The sequence below is a fragment of the Xiphophorus couchianus genome, chromosome 18 (genome assembly GCF_001444195.1).
Source record: "Xiphophorus couchianus chromosome 18, X_couchianus-1.0, whole genome shotgun sequence".
Taxonomy (NCBI): domain Eukaryota; kingdom Metazoa; phylum Chordata; class Actinopteri; order Cyprinodontiformes; family Poeciliidae; genus Xiphophorus; species Xiphophorus couchianus.
In genome coordinates this window covers 11,311,233-11,325,697 of record NC_040245.1, presented here as the reverse complement: position 1 = coordinate 11,325,697, position 14,465 = coordinate 11,311,233, and the positions used below count along the sequence as shown (strand labels likewise).

Genomic DNA, 14,465 nt, shown 5'->3' with positions numbered 1-14,465 from the left:
GGTGTTCCACAGTGACGTCATTACGTCGCGTGGCGTTTTGTTTACTGTTAGAGCGTGGAGGAGGGGGGCGAGCTAATGGAACGGATTTTTCGTAGTGTGTACAGCTTTTAGACGACAAATATTTTCACCTGGTGCTGGCGTCGTTTAACGTGGACGTGAATGCGAGTTAAGAAGGAGGGCAGAATTAGTTAGCCGTAATGCGCGGTTCCGTATCCCCACTCTCTTTCTAACCGACTTGGAATCCGCGGAGATTCTATCCTGGCGTCCTAACTTGCGAGCTGTTAGCACAGCTCTCCAGATAGAGGAGGTTGCGTCGTCGTCGTCTTTGAGTTTTGTGTTTCTGGTGGCACAGCTGCTAGTTCAGAAGTTGTTGTCGGTGCCGAACTGGCTGAGCACAAGCCTGTCGCTTGAACATTTCGCTGTGTGTTTAGTTTGTCAAGGAGCTTGCAGCGGCTGGTGCTTCTGCTCTTTGTCAGTGTGGAAGTGGCCCAGTTCATCAGGACATCTCGGTTTAACTGCTCCTTGATGGGGTGGGGTTATTTATGTGCTTTGCCATACAGGCTGCAATAAGCTTAGTTGTCGGTTTTCGGTTGAGGAAGACGGTGTCGGACAAAATGGTGTTAAGGAGCTACTGGAAATGTCGTCTTAAAAGCAGCTGTTTTCCTGTGCCTCGCTGGATCCGACCAGGGCTGGCAGCTTTGTTCTGGTTCTGTGTGACCCAGTTAGTGTGTGGCGCTGGGGCACTCGAAGAGGCTAAATTTGTGATACACAAGGATGCAGAGTTTGATATGACCTATAATGACACGGTTACAAGCGAAAACCAGACCATCTATGCGTTCAATCACACCATCTCCAGAAATAAGGTGAGTTTCCTTCTTTACAGCTTAGAATATGGTGTCCAGGTAATGATTTGGTGATTTAATTGTTTCCTTGTTCCCTTCTTTGACTTTCAGACAGAGGGGGTGCGTGTGACCGTAGATGTGCTGCAGCAGTATATGGAGAGTCCTATTCTGTTTGTTATTCGGCAAAAGCAAGCTGTGATGTCTTTTCAAGTCCCGCTCATTCTCAGAGGCCTGTGAGTAATTCTCACTTTTCTCAGTTCATTTAATGTTAACTCTAAGATGATTTGTTTTCACCAAAACAAAAATGATTTAAAGACAGTGCACTCTTTAAGGACATCCACTTTATTTACAGAGATCATCTCTGTAAATAATTATGTCTTCAGGTCATATGATAGGACACTGTAAACGCTACCTGTGCCTCTCATAAATGTTTTTCCAAAAGTCTTCATAACCGATTCTCTTTAGTATTCAGGTCTGTACATTAGGCCGTTCTAATGTATGAATATGCTTTTATCTAGACCATTCCATTGTAACTCTGACTGTATATTGGATATCCAACATACATTCAATGTTGGATATATCAATCAATCCGGAACCCATACCAAATGATGTCTGCAGTTGTGTCATACGTTTTCCTGTTGAAGTTGTTCAGATTCTGGGATATTGTTTCATATCATAGCTCTGCTGTAAACAATTCACAAAGTCATCCTTTATCTGTCTGCTGTTTATTGGTCTTCATGTTGCAGTTTGTTTCCTAAATTTCTCTACTCTGTTTACAAGTAAGGTGATTTCTGAAGGCATTTGGATACACTGGTTTTTATTTGAAGAACTTCAGTGTAACCACGTCAAACATTTTGGACAAACATTAGAGGGCACTCGTGTAGTTTCGCGCAATCGGGGGAGTTTTTATGCTTCCCTCAGCAGTTTCCTTGTCTTGTGTCTTTTGGTTGTGCAACTTCAGAATTGCCTTGTCGCCCTCTTGCTGTTGCGCCCTCGTGGACAGAAAAGTTCCACGAGGGCGCAACAAGGTTTGTTAATGAGCTTTGAACTGAAAGTTCATTAACAAACCTTGAACTTTCAGTTCCTCCTCTTGGAGCCACCAGAACAGATATGAGGAACTTCTGTTATTGGAAATGAGAAACTTTAGAATATTTTCCTATCTGTCATCACATTGTACAATGTGGTTTGTGTGTTGTATGGGAATTTGCAACAAAGGTGGTTTTGGTTGTCAATTATTTATCCATATATTATAGAACTTAAAGATATACTATTGGAAAATATTCTTTATGCGTCATTTAAAATGTCTCATCATTTTGTAAAATAAAAGACATTTATATTTACCCCAAAGCTGAACTTTGTGGTAAATAGAAGCCCTGTTATCCTCTGTGTTTATCAGCATGTGTTCCTGTGTGTCAGCTATCAGAGGAAGTACCCATACAAACACGTGGGCAGAACCTTGTGCCAGCCTCCAACCCGAGCCGCGTCCGAGACTCAGTACTTCTTTGTGGACGTGTCCACCCTGTCGAGCCAGCAGACAAACTACCAGTTGCGAGTGAGCCGTGTGGAAAGTTTCACCCTGCAGTAAGTTATATGACTTAGATCTTAGCTCTATGGATATGGCATTTATGTCTCAGTGTCAACAAACAGCTTCTGGTATGCCTGACATGCTATATTTAACTCGATTACAGGACAGACAAGAAATTCAGCTTCACGGCATCACCTTCCCAACCTCAGGTAACCCAGCTTTACGTTTGGAATAATGACTGTCGCTCTCCAAAATTATATTCATTGCAGTCATAGCAATGTCCTCAACAGATAAAGTATCGGCATGGGTAGAGTGAATGTAAGACAAATAAAAACAAAACACAGGAACTTACATTTCCCAATGTAAGTGTCTGTCCTTGTGTGTGAAAAATTTAGAGTTTTTGGCACACAAAAAAACTTGAAAAAGTTTAATTTATGGTCAAGGGGGAATGGTAATCTCTACCATAAGAAGTAAAAATACATTAAGAAGACTAAAACACTGAGCAGCTTCAGTGTAGTGATTTTTTTTATCTAAGCAAATGTCTGAAATGTAAATTGAATCTATATCTCCTTACTCTTTTCTGAAATGATGAGCACATAAACCACACATCACCACTACATCACTCCCTCATGTCGCTAAAGTTAACTGTAAAAATGTACGCGCAATACTTCGGTAATACACCTTTTAAATTTCGTTGTCCTTGTGACAATGACAATAAAGATTTATCTGTCTATCTATCTAATTTGCGGGACAGGGGGGGAAGAGAGTGGTTGGGGTGTGCGTTGAGACGACCAACACCGATGCTGTTGCTGCTGTTTCTAACTCATTCTGCTGCTTGTTTGCTCAATGTTGGCGCACAAGACGCAACCGACAGAATCCGGTTAAAGGATTTTCAAAATAAAAGATCCTCCAGACTCAACACATAAAACGGAAGTATTTAATTATTTCTTGCGCGGCCCGGTACCAATTGGTCCACGGACCGGTACCGGTCCGGGGGTTGGGGACCACTGCTTTACACATTTTTAATTGCTTGTCCTGTTGACCAAAATGTATTATATATGTCTTTGTTGAATAGTCTCAACCTCCACAACATTTAAGCATACATTACAGATGCATGCAAAATGCTTGAACATGTCATAATATTTAAAATATATTTCTATTCATTTTCATTAGACTTTTATTTTTTTAAGTCAATCCTGAATTGGCAATTTGCTCCCAGGTGAATCCTGACGTTCTCTAACATGTGAATCTAACCACCAGTTTTCTGTGACTTTCCCATCTTAAAATCCAATCTTTAGTGGAACTTAAAAATTAGATATCTGTTCTGAAACCTGAACATTTCAGGTTCTGGGTTTAAGTGTAAGACATAATTAAGCTGCGTCTTCAACCAGACATGGTTGGATAAGAACACTTATTCTCTTTTTCAAAGTCATGTTAAAATGTTTTTGTATGATGGCATTCAGGAGGTCTATTATTCATTGATGCAACACTTGTAAAAAGTCAGAGTCCCACATTATAAAATGTAATCTTACCAGCATGGATCATGCTACAGCTCTTATATCAGATTACCACAGAGTGGCTCCATTCATCTGCTCTCTAATTCCTGTTTACCTCTCCTTCTTTTCTCCCAGTTTTTTAAATATGTTTTTCCTGACGGGGTGGATACTGTCATCGTCAAAGTCAACTCAGACGTGAACTTCCCCTGCTCCGTCATGTCTGTCCAGGACATCCAGGTATATAGTTGGGGCTGCCATGCGTTCTGCGTATTTTCTCTGCCTCCTTTCTATATTTTCCTTTTTCCGAAACAGTGAAAAATGTTTTTCTCAATGTTTTTTTTTTGTTGTTGTTTAAATGAAATTATCTTTTTTTTAATGCAACTTTGAATGCAGGAAGCATTTTATTTTCTCATTCCTCTCCTTATAGTGTCCAGTCTATGACCTGGACAACAATGTGGCCTTTATTGGGATGTATCAGACTATGACAAAAAAAGGTGCCATCACCGTGCAGGTATTTGCTTTTTAACATTACACTAAATTCAACATCATTTTTCCTCAATCATTGTGACAAAGATCACATGTAATATCTCCGTGTGTCGCTTTATTTTTAATCCAGAGAAAGGATTTTCCTAGCAACAGTTTCTATGTAGTAGTAGTGGTGAAAACGGAGGATGAGGCATGCGGTGGCCCGCTGCGTTTCTACCCCCTTCAACCCGATAAACTAATTGATGCTGGTAACCGCACCAAGGACATCAACGTGGTGGTCTCACCTGCTATTAACTGTAAGCCACATATATTAATAAAGCAATTTATAGATTTTGTTGCACACAATCGCTCCATTCTTAATGGAACAGCAACATATTAAGATACATCATGTAAACTACATTTAAGATCTTCATCTTTTATATTTGTTAGACAAAATACTGAGCTTTGCTAAATAATAGTTAGAAGTGTGACAAGAAAATCAAATGTCTCATTGGCTTTAAAATGTGTTTTCCCTCACAGCTGAGAAATATGTGATAGGCATGCTGTTCTGTCTTGGGATCTTCCTGTCGTTCTACGTGTTGACTCTGCTGGTTTCCTGCGTGGAAAACAAACGGTAACATTTTTTACTTGTTCCAGCTCTGGAAGCATCTGTTAATCAACTGCTTGATAAGTTCATGGAGATCTAAATCACATTTTAAATTTTAAATATATTTTTGGCTCAATCCCATGAAGAAGTAATTCATAGTTTATTAATTATTGCTACTTAATAACATTTGAATGCCTTATTTTAACTCACAAATGTAAGTGGCATAAACACACATAAGTGTACTGACTACCGTAAATCATAATTACTCAGCTTCCTCATTTGTAGAGTTTCAGCATGTACTCGCTGAACTGCTGTAATGAAGGCTACCTGAAAGATTTGCTTTTCAATAACATCTGGAAAACAAAGTCAACATTCATTTAGTTGACTTTAATAAGAAAATCAGAAGACACTGGGTGATGTCTGACAACTATATGTTTCTTTCTAGATTTTGGTGTCTGTTTTCTTAGCTCTAATAATCTAACTCCTCTATTTCCCTAGATAGCCAGGAAGTGTGTACAGTTTTTTTTCCACAATTGTTATGAGTTGTATCCATCTAAATACAGAAATTAGCTGTTGCACTGAGATAAACCTGATCAAAGAGTTGAATTATTACCTGAAAGTCTCCAGTCATCACTTATCGATGACTGTGAATCTGCACACAATGAAGGAAACTATGTATGTAATTAATAATTTTTGTTTTTCTGCAGAATGAAAAGGAGAGAAATGTTTCCGAACCCCCCTGACATGTCGCCTGCTGAGACAGGTAGCCAAGCAGCTAGCTGATTTCATTTTTATTTTTATTTATCTTACAAATTGATAATTACCTGAATTATCCAATTTCTACATTTTTCTTTTAAATACAGCTCTAAATGTGATTATTACTCATTGTGTCTTTGACCTTCTCTCCCTGTGCGGTTCAGCCTCCCTTCTTGGGAAGAACGGCGACGGTATAACGTCACTCTTCTTGTGCACTTGCTGCTCTTTCTCACACTTGTTTGGCTTGTCTGCAGTCGCTCTGCGTGCATTAGCTTGCATTCCTAACCTCAACAGAGTTTAAGCATCCTCTATTGAAAGAAAGTGCCTGATTGGTTGCTGAGCTCTGTGAACTGTGCATTAGCATGACTGCTGCACAGTTCCAAGAGTTTCATTTTATGACCTCAAACAGATAAGGATGCAAGCTCTCCTCGGTGCTTTACAGGTTTGCAAGCTCTCCTCGGTGCTTTACAGGTTTGACCGATGGCTAATGCACATTATCAGGAGCTATTAAAATTATGACAATGCTGCAGATTTATGGACACTACAGTTGAGATAAAGGATTCACGCTGATGCATGTCTGGAGTTCAGAACTGCCTCTCGGTGTGTTTCTGTTTAGTTCACTAGTGTTTACTGGCATGATTTTCATGAGAAAGCCCACAATTCCTGCAGTTCATAGTCAACACAGCATAAACTGTACTTTCTTTGTGCCATCTGTCACACATAAAGTGCCCTCCAGTAGTTTGTTTGTAGTAACTAACACTAATCAGAACTTAACAAAACCTCATAAATTTTTTTCACGTCATGTTTCAGGCACAAATCTGATACTTGAGAGAATTTTATTAAAATTGTATGCGACACACCGACACAGTCTCGCACCTAAATGTGAGATGGGAGAAGAAAAGCAACATGGTACACAAATCAGAAGGGAGAAACCAGTTTTTAGAGTAAGAATTGAATGGTTTAAGACCCAGAGAGCCTTTCCTGCCAGTCCAGCTAAACAGAATTTGTTCAGAGCTACAAAAGCTACAAATTATCTTATTTCTAATTAAACGACAATTTTATTGTGTTTTTGAGGTTATGTTAAAGAAAATGATCAAACTTGCACATACAATGAATTAATTAATTTCCTTCAATGGAAAGTTAATTTTTCATGGAAAAATGCATTAAAGCCACATGGTTTGAAACCAAAAGACAAAACAAAGCTTTGTAAAGAACACTATTCCTTACACTATTTTTGTCATTCTTTGGAGAATTGCTATGGTTAGCATCTTTTAAAATTACCTAGATTTTAAAATATTGTTCAATTCATCAGCATTTTATGACCAAAGTTATTGAAGGCCACAGTGTGTCTAAAGAGGCACATGAGGCTAGATAAAAGTGTGTTAGAATGTCATAGTCGTCCAGATCTAAACTGTGTTAAGAATCTGTGACTTAAGACAGACAGACACACGCCACATGTTTTCAGATATTGAATAATAGAAACCATTATATTCATGTTTGCTTCATCTACCTCTTCTCCATTATGTGCTACTTTGTGTTGGTGTGTCCCAGAAAATCCCCAAAGAAACCCTTTAAAGTTTGTGGTTGCAATATAAATACTTTGCAATGCATTCTTCTTTTTTTAACTATGCTGATATTTGTAGACTTTTGACCCTTTTAAACAAATCTCGACAATAATTCTGTGTCCAGACTTCTGTATGTTTTTGTACATCTGTTGTATCTTGGATGTTTTGGGCTAACAGCTCATGTGCCATGTGTTTAGTAGTGAGGGATATGGAGAAACGTAGTAGTGCCAGTGTGTTTAATGTGTGAGATTTGTTTTAAAATAGTCTCTTCTGGCTTTTTAAATGTGTTTATCTTTGTCACAGGCAAAGCTCCAGCCTCTCCGTATGAATATGGCTCCTTTGGTGAGTTGGGGGCTGATATCTGTTACTAATCTCTTAGCTTTGTTGGAGGTTGTTTAATCAACACATTTTCTTCTGCCAGCTGACAACGGCAGCACCCTGAGCTCCGAGGCCATCACTGACAGCGCCACATCAACGGACAACAACTATGGCTACTTGGGTATGAGCTCCAACAGACACAGCTGTTATTTTTCACCTCACCATTCTCACCCTGAAGCATTTTGTTGTGGCACAGCGAGTGGCCGGCTCCCCTGAGCACCTCGGATCCCTCACTGCTGTTCTGTGTTTGTTCATCAGGACAGGAGCCTTTCAAACGCCGACCATTCCTCAATCACCTTCACCACTTAGCCATCCACATTGGTGACACCCTGCCACGCAGTTTCCCAAATCACTCCCCAGATTTGCTCCAAACCAATCAGCACTGTACTAATCGCACACCAGATTTCATATTTTATTCCAGATATTATGCCATGCAACCCAAATTAAATGTGAAGTGATTCAGTTGCAAATTCTTTTTTTGAAAAATTTGTGATGCATTTAAGCACTCGTGCATCAGTTTGCCGATACCTTTACGTATCCAATCACCAAATTGCTCACAGTCTGCATCCAATCGGCTAAGCCATCTCTCTGTCTCTCTTCTGTTCAGAGCGATCATTGGACAGCGTCGCACGAAGCAGGCAGGAGTCTTTAAGTTCTGTGGAGGAGGACGACTACGACACTCTGGAGGATATCGACTCGGATAAAAACATTGTCCGCACCAAGGTGCACATCATCAACACGGACATGCTGTAGATCAACAGAAAGTAGTGTGGAAGGAAGAAAAATACATGGCTTTATTTTTTTCATTTCAACCCCTCTTTACTCTAATACTCTTAAGTAAATCCAGTGCAGAAATTTACCTTTAAAATGTAACCAAAGAAAGAATAATCAGCAGGAATGCAATTCTTTTACACTAGTTTGTTGGAGTACAGAACGATGGATTGAATTAATTAGATTAAAGCATGTTCATAGCCCAGATCTGAATTCAGTTAAAACTTTGTAAGACTTAAAACTGGTGATAACTGATATTCACCATCAAATCTGGCTGAGTTCATCTTTCTGTGTTGCCTCTTTTCCCTCCTCATGAATTCTGATTCATTCTCCTTATCACAGAAGTACCTGTGTGTGTCTGACCTGGCTCGCAAAGACAAAAGGATCCTCAGCAAGAAATACCAAATCTACTTCTGGTGAGTTCACCAGAAGTTCATTGTTATGAAACAAAGGCTTCTTACACTATGGACATCCTCAGGACATTTTCACATGGCAAGAACCCTTAGAGAGGATCTGGCACATGTTGATATTATGGGTGCAACTAACAATTATTTCAGTAATAACTTTTTGTGACTATTAATTGATTTTTCTGATATAAACATTGACCGATTCTGCAGATTTTTCATTTCACTACTTAAGCCTTTCTCATACATTAGAAACATATTAAAAGATGCAATAAACAAATTGTCCCAAGAGACAATTATTTAACTATTTCATCCATGACACTTTGGTCACCATGGCTACCTCATTAACATTTTATAACTCAAAATGTAGACTGATAATTAGCATCACATTCTAATAATTATTCTCTCCTCAGGAATATTGCCACTATCGCGGTGTTCTACGCGCTGCCAGTCATCCAGCTGGTCATCACATATCAAACGGTGCGTTGGTGATAAACAAACATGGCTGCTCAAACGGCCTTCGAAACATTCTCATGGTGATTTCATGTTTGGTCTTCAGGTTGTAAATGTGACAGGAAACCAGGACATCTGCTACTACAACTTCCTGTGTGCTCATCCTTTGGGAGCTCTAAGGTGTGTGTTTATTCATGCTTCCGCTATTACAGCAGTAATACACATGCTCAGCTGGCTGTGTTAAACCTTATGTGTGCAGTGCGTTCAACAACATCCTCAGTAACCTTGGATACGTGATGCTGGGACTCCTCTTCCTCCTCATTGTCCTCAAGAGAGACGTCACACACAATCGAGCAATGGTTCGCAACGACCTCAACGCTCTGGTGAGGCTCCTGCCACCAAACTGATGCTAGATGCAGGGAACTGTGTGTTGATGCTATAAGCTGTACATTCCTCCATCCTGAGGTTCTGTTTAATATTGTAGCACAAAAGGTGACATGTTATTATGGTCACTTCCTATTAAACAGGTAATATCTGAGCTGAAATAGTCGTTTCAACACGTTTTCTGTTTCTTCTGCAGGAGTGCGGCATCCCGAAGCATTTCGGTGTGTATTATGCCATGGGAACTGCTCTGATGATGGAGGGCTTGCTCAGTGCGTGCTATCATGTCTGTCCCAACTACACTAACTTCCAGTTTGGTGAGACATGCATCTTTGCTCTCCAGTCACATGAGGATTTATTTGTTGCTATGTCATGTTTGTTTTCTCTAGATCCCGCCACACACAATAGCTGTAAATCATTGAAAGTTGACAATAAGTGGAACTAAGTCTGATGTAGAAACATTACCAGTTCTAATTCCTGACTTGCCATGGGTTTGTGTCTGAGTGAGATGGACTTATACAGCTTATCGGCAAAAAAATGGTTGATTTGGGGTTTAGTCACAGTTTATCAGGAAGATTAAGTCTGTCAGTTTACTTTAAGAAAACATTTGAACAATCAGTTGCATTTTAAGCCATTTCCAGTATTTTAATTGATTAAAAAAAACAAAACAGTGTCAATATTTTCCAGAACAATACCTGTAGTCATTCTGCTGCCCTACAGACACATCCTTCATGTACATGATCGCTGGGCTGTGCATGCTGAAGCTCTACCAGAAGAGACACCCCGACATCAACGCCAGTGCCTACACCGCCTACGCCTGCCTGGCTGCTGTCATCTTTTTCTCTGTGCTGGGAGTGGTACGCTCACACACACGCCAACACACCCCCACACACCTCACACAAGTTGCAGTCAAGCTCTTTTTAATTGTGTGCAGCACTGTTTGATGATTGTGGGTTGTTGTAGAATTGATTTTGTTTTCGTTTTGCAGGTGTTTGGCAGAGGAAACATGGCGTTCTGGATCGTTTTTTCTGTGATCCACATTCTGGCCACGCTGCTCCTCAGCACACAGCTCTACTACATGGGCCGATGGCGACTCGGTAGGATCACAGCAAAAAACACTGAATCAAGATCAATGAAATTTAGTCTGCTTAAAAGAATCACAAGCAGTTTTAGGTTTTGTTTTTATTTAAAATGTTCAAACATTAAATACTTTCAGGTAAAAAGTGCGACAGCAGAATTAATGTTTTAAGTAAAGAGTTGCTTGACACTGCTGCTTTCAATGACAATATTTATTCCTATAACTTCACATTTTATCACTCCATCATAAACTTCAGAGCATTTTATTGAGATTTCATGTGATTGCAGTTGTGGAAGTTGAACCTCTGTTCTACTTGTCTTTAACAGTTTCTAGCTGGTTTACTTGAATCCATCTATTCCATTTTCTCATGCCAGTTTTGCTCTCATCTGACTTCAGCATCTTCATTCATGTTCCCTGTGCCACTCGACACAGTTCTGTGACACTGTGTCAAGTGGGATTTGTAGCTTTCTTCCAGCATTTGCTTTCTGTCTTACACTCTTCCATAAAAAACAGATTTGTGGAGTGAACAATTAGCAGATGCTAACAGATTTTTTTTAACCTGAGCCATGGGTCTTTGCAGCTCCTCCAAAGTTACCTTTGCCCTTTTGAATGCCTCTGATCAGTGATCTCAGTGAAGTTTGTGATCCAACCATATCAAAGTCCCTGTGCCACACTTTGTGAGCCACATGTAGGATTACGTTGAGGTCGGGCAAAGGTTTTACTCTGACAGCTAAAGTAATCAAAGGTCATTTGATTCTAATGTGTTTGCATTGCATAATATACAGCTGGGGTTTTTTTTCTTCAGCAAACTAAACATTGAAAATTCTCACCCAGTAATCAGTAATTTTTCTCAACTAAACACAGTAAAAGTCCTTTTTTTTTTTTTTCCATTCTCTTTTTGTAATTTTGTCCACTAGATGCTGGTGTCATGCGTCGGATTGTCTATGTGATCTACACAGATTGCATCAGACAGTGCAGTGGACCCATGTACATTGTGAGTTGAGATCTAAAGACTTTGCAGCAAAAATTTACATTAACAATTAAAGATAGATTTATTAATGACCTCTGGACTGACTAATAAATGTTGGCACCTTCTCCCCCCCCCCCCCCCCCCGCCCCCCCCCCCCCCCCCCCCGTCTCTTTGCCTTTCAGGACCGTATGGTGCTACTTGTTATGGGCAATATAGTCAACTGGTCTCTGTAAGTAAACACACCGTGTCTGACTTTGATTAAGCTCTATGATCTGGAGCTTCATCTGGATTGGCTGTTTGCTCTCCATAGCGCTGCCTACGGCCTCATAGAGCGACCCAGTGACTTTGCCTCATATCTGCTGGCCATCGCCATTTGCAACCTGCTGCTCTACTTTGCCTTCTACATCATTATGAAGGTGTGTGTGCGTGTGTATTAACGCAACCAGCATCAGATATCAAAATTATATTTGATTATTGTCCTTTTTGTGTCGCTTCAGCTCCGGAGTGGTGAGAGAATCAAGTGTCTGCCATTGGTGTGTATTCTCTTCACGGCGGTGGTCTGGGGCTTTGCACTCTACTTCTTTTTCCAGGGACTCAGCACCTGGCAGGTCAGCAACACACTGATCAGATTATTTATGTATGATTGAATAAGATGTACACTAGAAAGGGCTATAAATGTCTAATTTTTTATAGCGCTGCGACTAATGATTATTTTAGAAATCGATTATTCTGTCAGATATTCTCAATCGTAAAAAAATTAGCACTGCAAGATTTTTTTTATACAATATTGGAAATATATTAAAAATACAAATAAACAAAACATTCAGTTCCTTTTAGAAAATAAAAAAAATAGCATTTTATTGGCTAAAATCCTGTTGTACGCTTGATTATTTGTAGCAAAGGAAAAATGCTTCCATCATCGTAGTGATGCTGCTCAATTCAGCATCGGTACAGTGCAGAGCTGAACTGTTGACCATCGTTTGGATAAACTGATTAATAATTTATATCCAACGCTGAGAGGTTTTTTTTTCAACAGAACTTGAACTACATAAAACTGAAACTATGCTACTTTAATTCTGAGTAAAACATATTTACAGACAAAGGAGAGTTTTTAAATATTAAATCCAGTTTTGGATTAATTTCTCCTCCGAATATGTTGTTTTTTCAGCCAATAGCCTTTTTTGAGTCTGTATTCACCAGTTAATGATTAATCGATTGCTCATTTAGTTGACAATTATTTTCATAATCGATTCACCAACCCAAATCCCTTTCTTTCCCGACGCAGAAAACTCCAGCAGAGTCTCGCGAGCACAACAGAGACTGCATCCTGCTATCGTTCTTTGACGACCACGACATTTGGCATTTCCTGTCCTCCATTGCTATGTTTGGATCCTTCCTGGTATGGTTGTTGTTTCTTGTTTCTAATCAGGACAAAATGGTGATTGTTTAAAGCCAGTGCAGCACTCGACACATTTTGGAGTTGGAATCCCTCTTGTCTTCCCCTCATAGGTCCTCCTGACCATGGACGACGACCTTGACACTGTTCAGAGGGACAAGATTTACGTCTTCTGAATCTGTCGGGTCTTCCTTGAAAAGCTCAGCTCATCCTCTCTGCCTTATCACCTGTTTTCTCTCTGTTGGCATCTTGTCCATGTTTGGAAAAAAGAAACAGCCGGTAGCCTGATGCTCCTCAGGCGGTCAGTGAGCATGTCTCCGCCTGTCGGAGCCAGGCCGGGGACACTCGCATGCCAATCCACAGCTGGGTCAACATGGAGTGGTACTGTAGCGTTTTGTCCTCCTGCTGCTATCATCGATGTTACTGTCGCTCCGCGTTTTTACGTACTGCTGCTGATGAAGACAACAATGCAAACACTGAACTCTTTTCTCCATTCTTTTTATATATGGTCCTCATTATGGTCAAAACAGCAGAGATCGATGCATTTTGTATGCTGTGTGTGTGGTTCTGCAAGGTTGTGTGTTTACAAACCGGGGGAGCGTGAGTCACATCCAATCTGCCAGTGGCCTTCCGTGTTTCTAATCACGTCAGTCACACACTGTGCTCCGATTGGTCAGCTTGTTAAAACTAGCCGTCCTTAAATGATTGTATTTACTATTTGACTGCCCTTGTGTGTATGTGTGACTGCGGAGCCAGTTTTTTGCACTGTTCTGTACGAAAAGTAGATTTTATTGTCCAGCATTGCAATGAGTGGTTACTAAATAAAAGGTTCTTTTTCACAAATGGGACTATTTTCATCTATTGCCTTAATTAACTATCCCTTCTCTTTGAATTTACCCATATTTTCTCATTGCAACCACAAACTTTAATGTACTATATTGGGAATTTATGTGATGGAGCAACACAAAGTAGAACATAAGTAGATGGAAAATGGTACAAGCTTTCCATAATGCCTTAAAGATAAAACTCTTAAAATGTGTGGAGCATCTATGTATTCAAGTCCATCAACTTTGCACGTATACAGACTGAAAAATATGATCTTTACAAACAGCTAAAGCTGTCCGATTGGATCACATAACAGCAATTTTCTCTCCCATTTAATATTGCTCTGGACTTTGACTAAGCCATTTTAATACAACTATACTTTGATCTAAATCAGTCCATTGCAACTCTAGCTGCATGTTAAGTGTTGGTTGAACCGCAAACATAATTTTGAGGTTTTTTTCAAAAGATAAATGTGTTAAGTGCCCCATTAATAGGTCTCCTATCAGACTCTCACCTGAGCCATGGACCTGTGGCAGCTCCTCCAGAGACACCA

General features: G+C 39.9%; 1 protein-coding gene across 4 annotated transcripts; it reads left to right on the top strand.

The window, feature by feature from the left end:
• Window positions 1–36: 36 nt before the first annotated feature.
• On the top strand, window positions 37–13,930 carry sidt2 (SID1 transmembrane family, member 2). Of its 4 annotated transcripts, XM_028045125.1 has the most exons (27): window positions 37–863; window positions 954–1,075; window positions 2,259–2,423; window positions 2,531–2,576; window positions 3,999–4,100; window positions 4,291–4,374; window positions 4,480–4,645; window positions 4,869–4,962; window positions 5,643–5,698; window positions 5,856–5,882; window positions 7,560–7,598; window positions 7,678–7,755; window positions 7,893–7,955; window positions 8,242–8,357; window positions 8,748–8,821; window positions 9,223–9,289; window positions 9,369–9,442; window positions 9,522–9,645; window positions 9,843–9,960; window positions 10,364–10,500; window positions 10,632–10,740; window positions 11,639–11,715; window positions 11,874–11,920; window positions 12,002–12,107; window positions 12,189–12,299; window positions 12,977–13,090; window positions 13,201–13,930. In XM_028045125.1, the coding sequence occupies exons 1-27, from the start codon at window positions 543–545 to the stop codon at window positions 13,261–13,263; spliced, it is 2,700 nt and encodes an 899-aa protein (XP_027900926.1). In that variant the 5' UTR covers window positions 37–542; the 3' UTR covers window positions 13,264–13,930. The 4 variants fall into 4 exon arrangements, with proteins under 4 accessions (XP_027900926.1, XP_027900927.1, XP_027900928.1 ...); XM_028045126.1 differs by lacking the exon at window positions 5,856–5,882; XM_028045127.1 differs by lacking the exon at window positions 7,893–7,955 and having other exon boundaries at window positions 38–863.
• The last annotated feature ends 535 nt before the right edge of the window (window positions 13,931–14,465 follow it).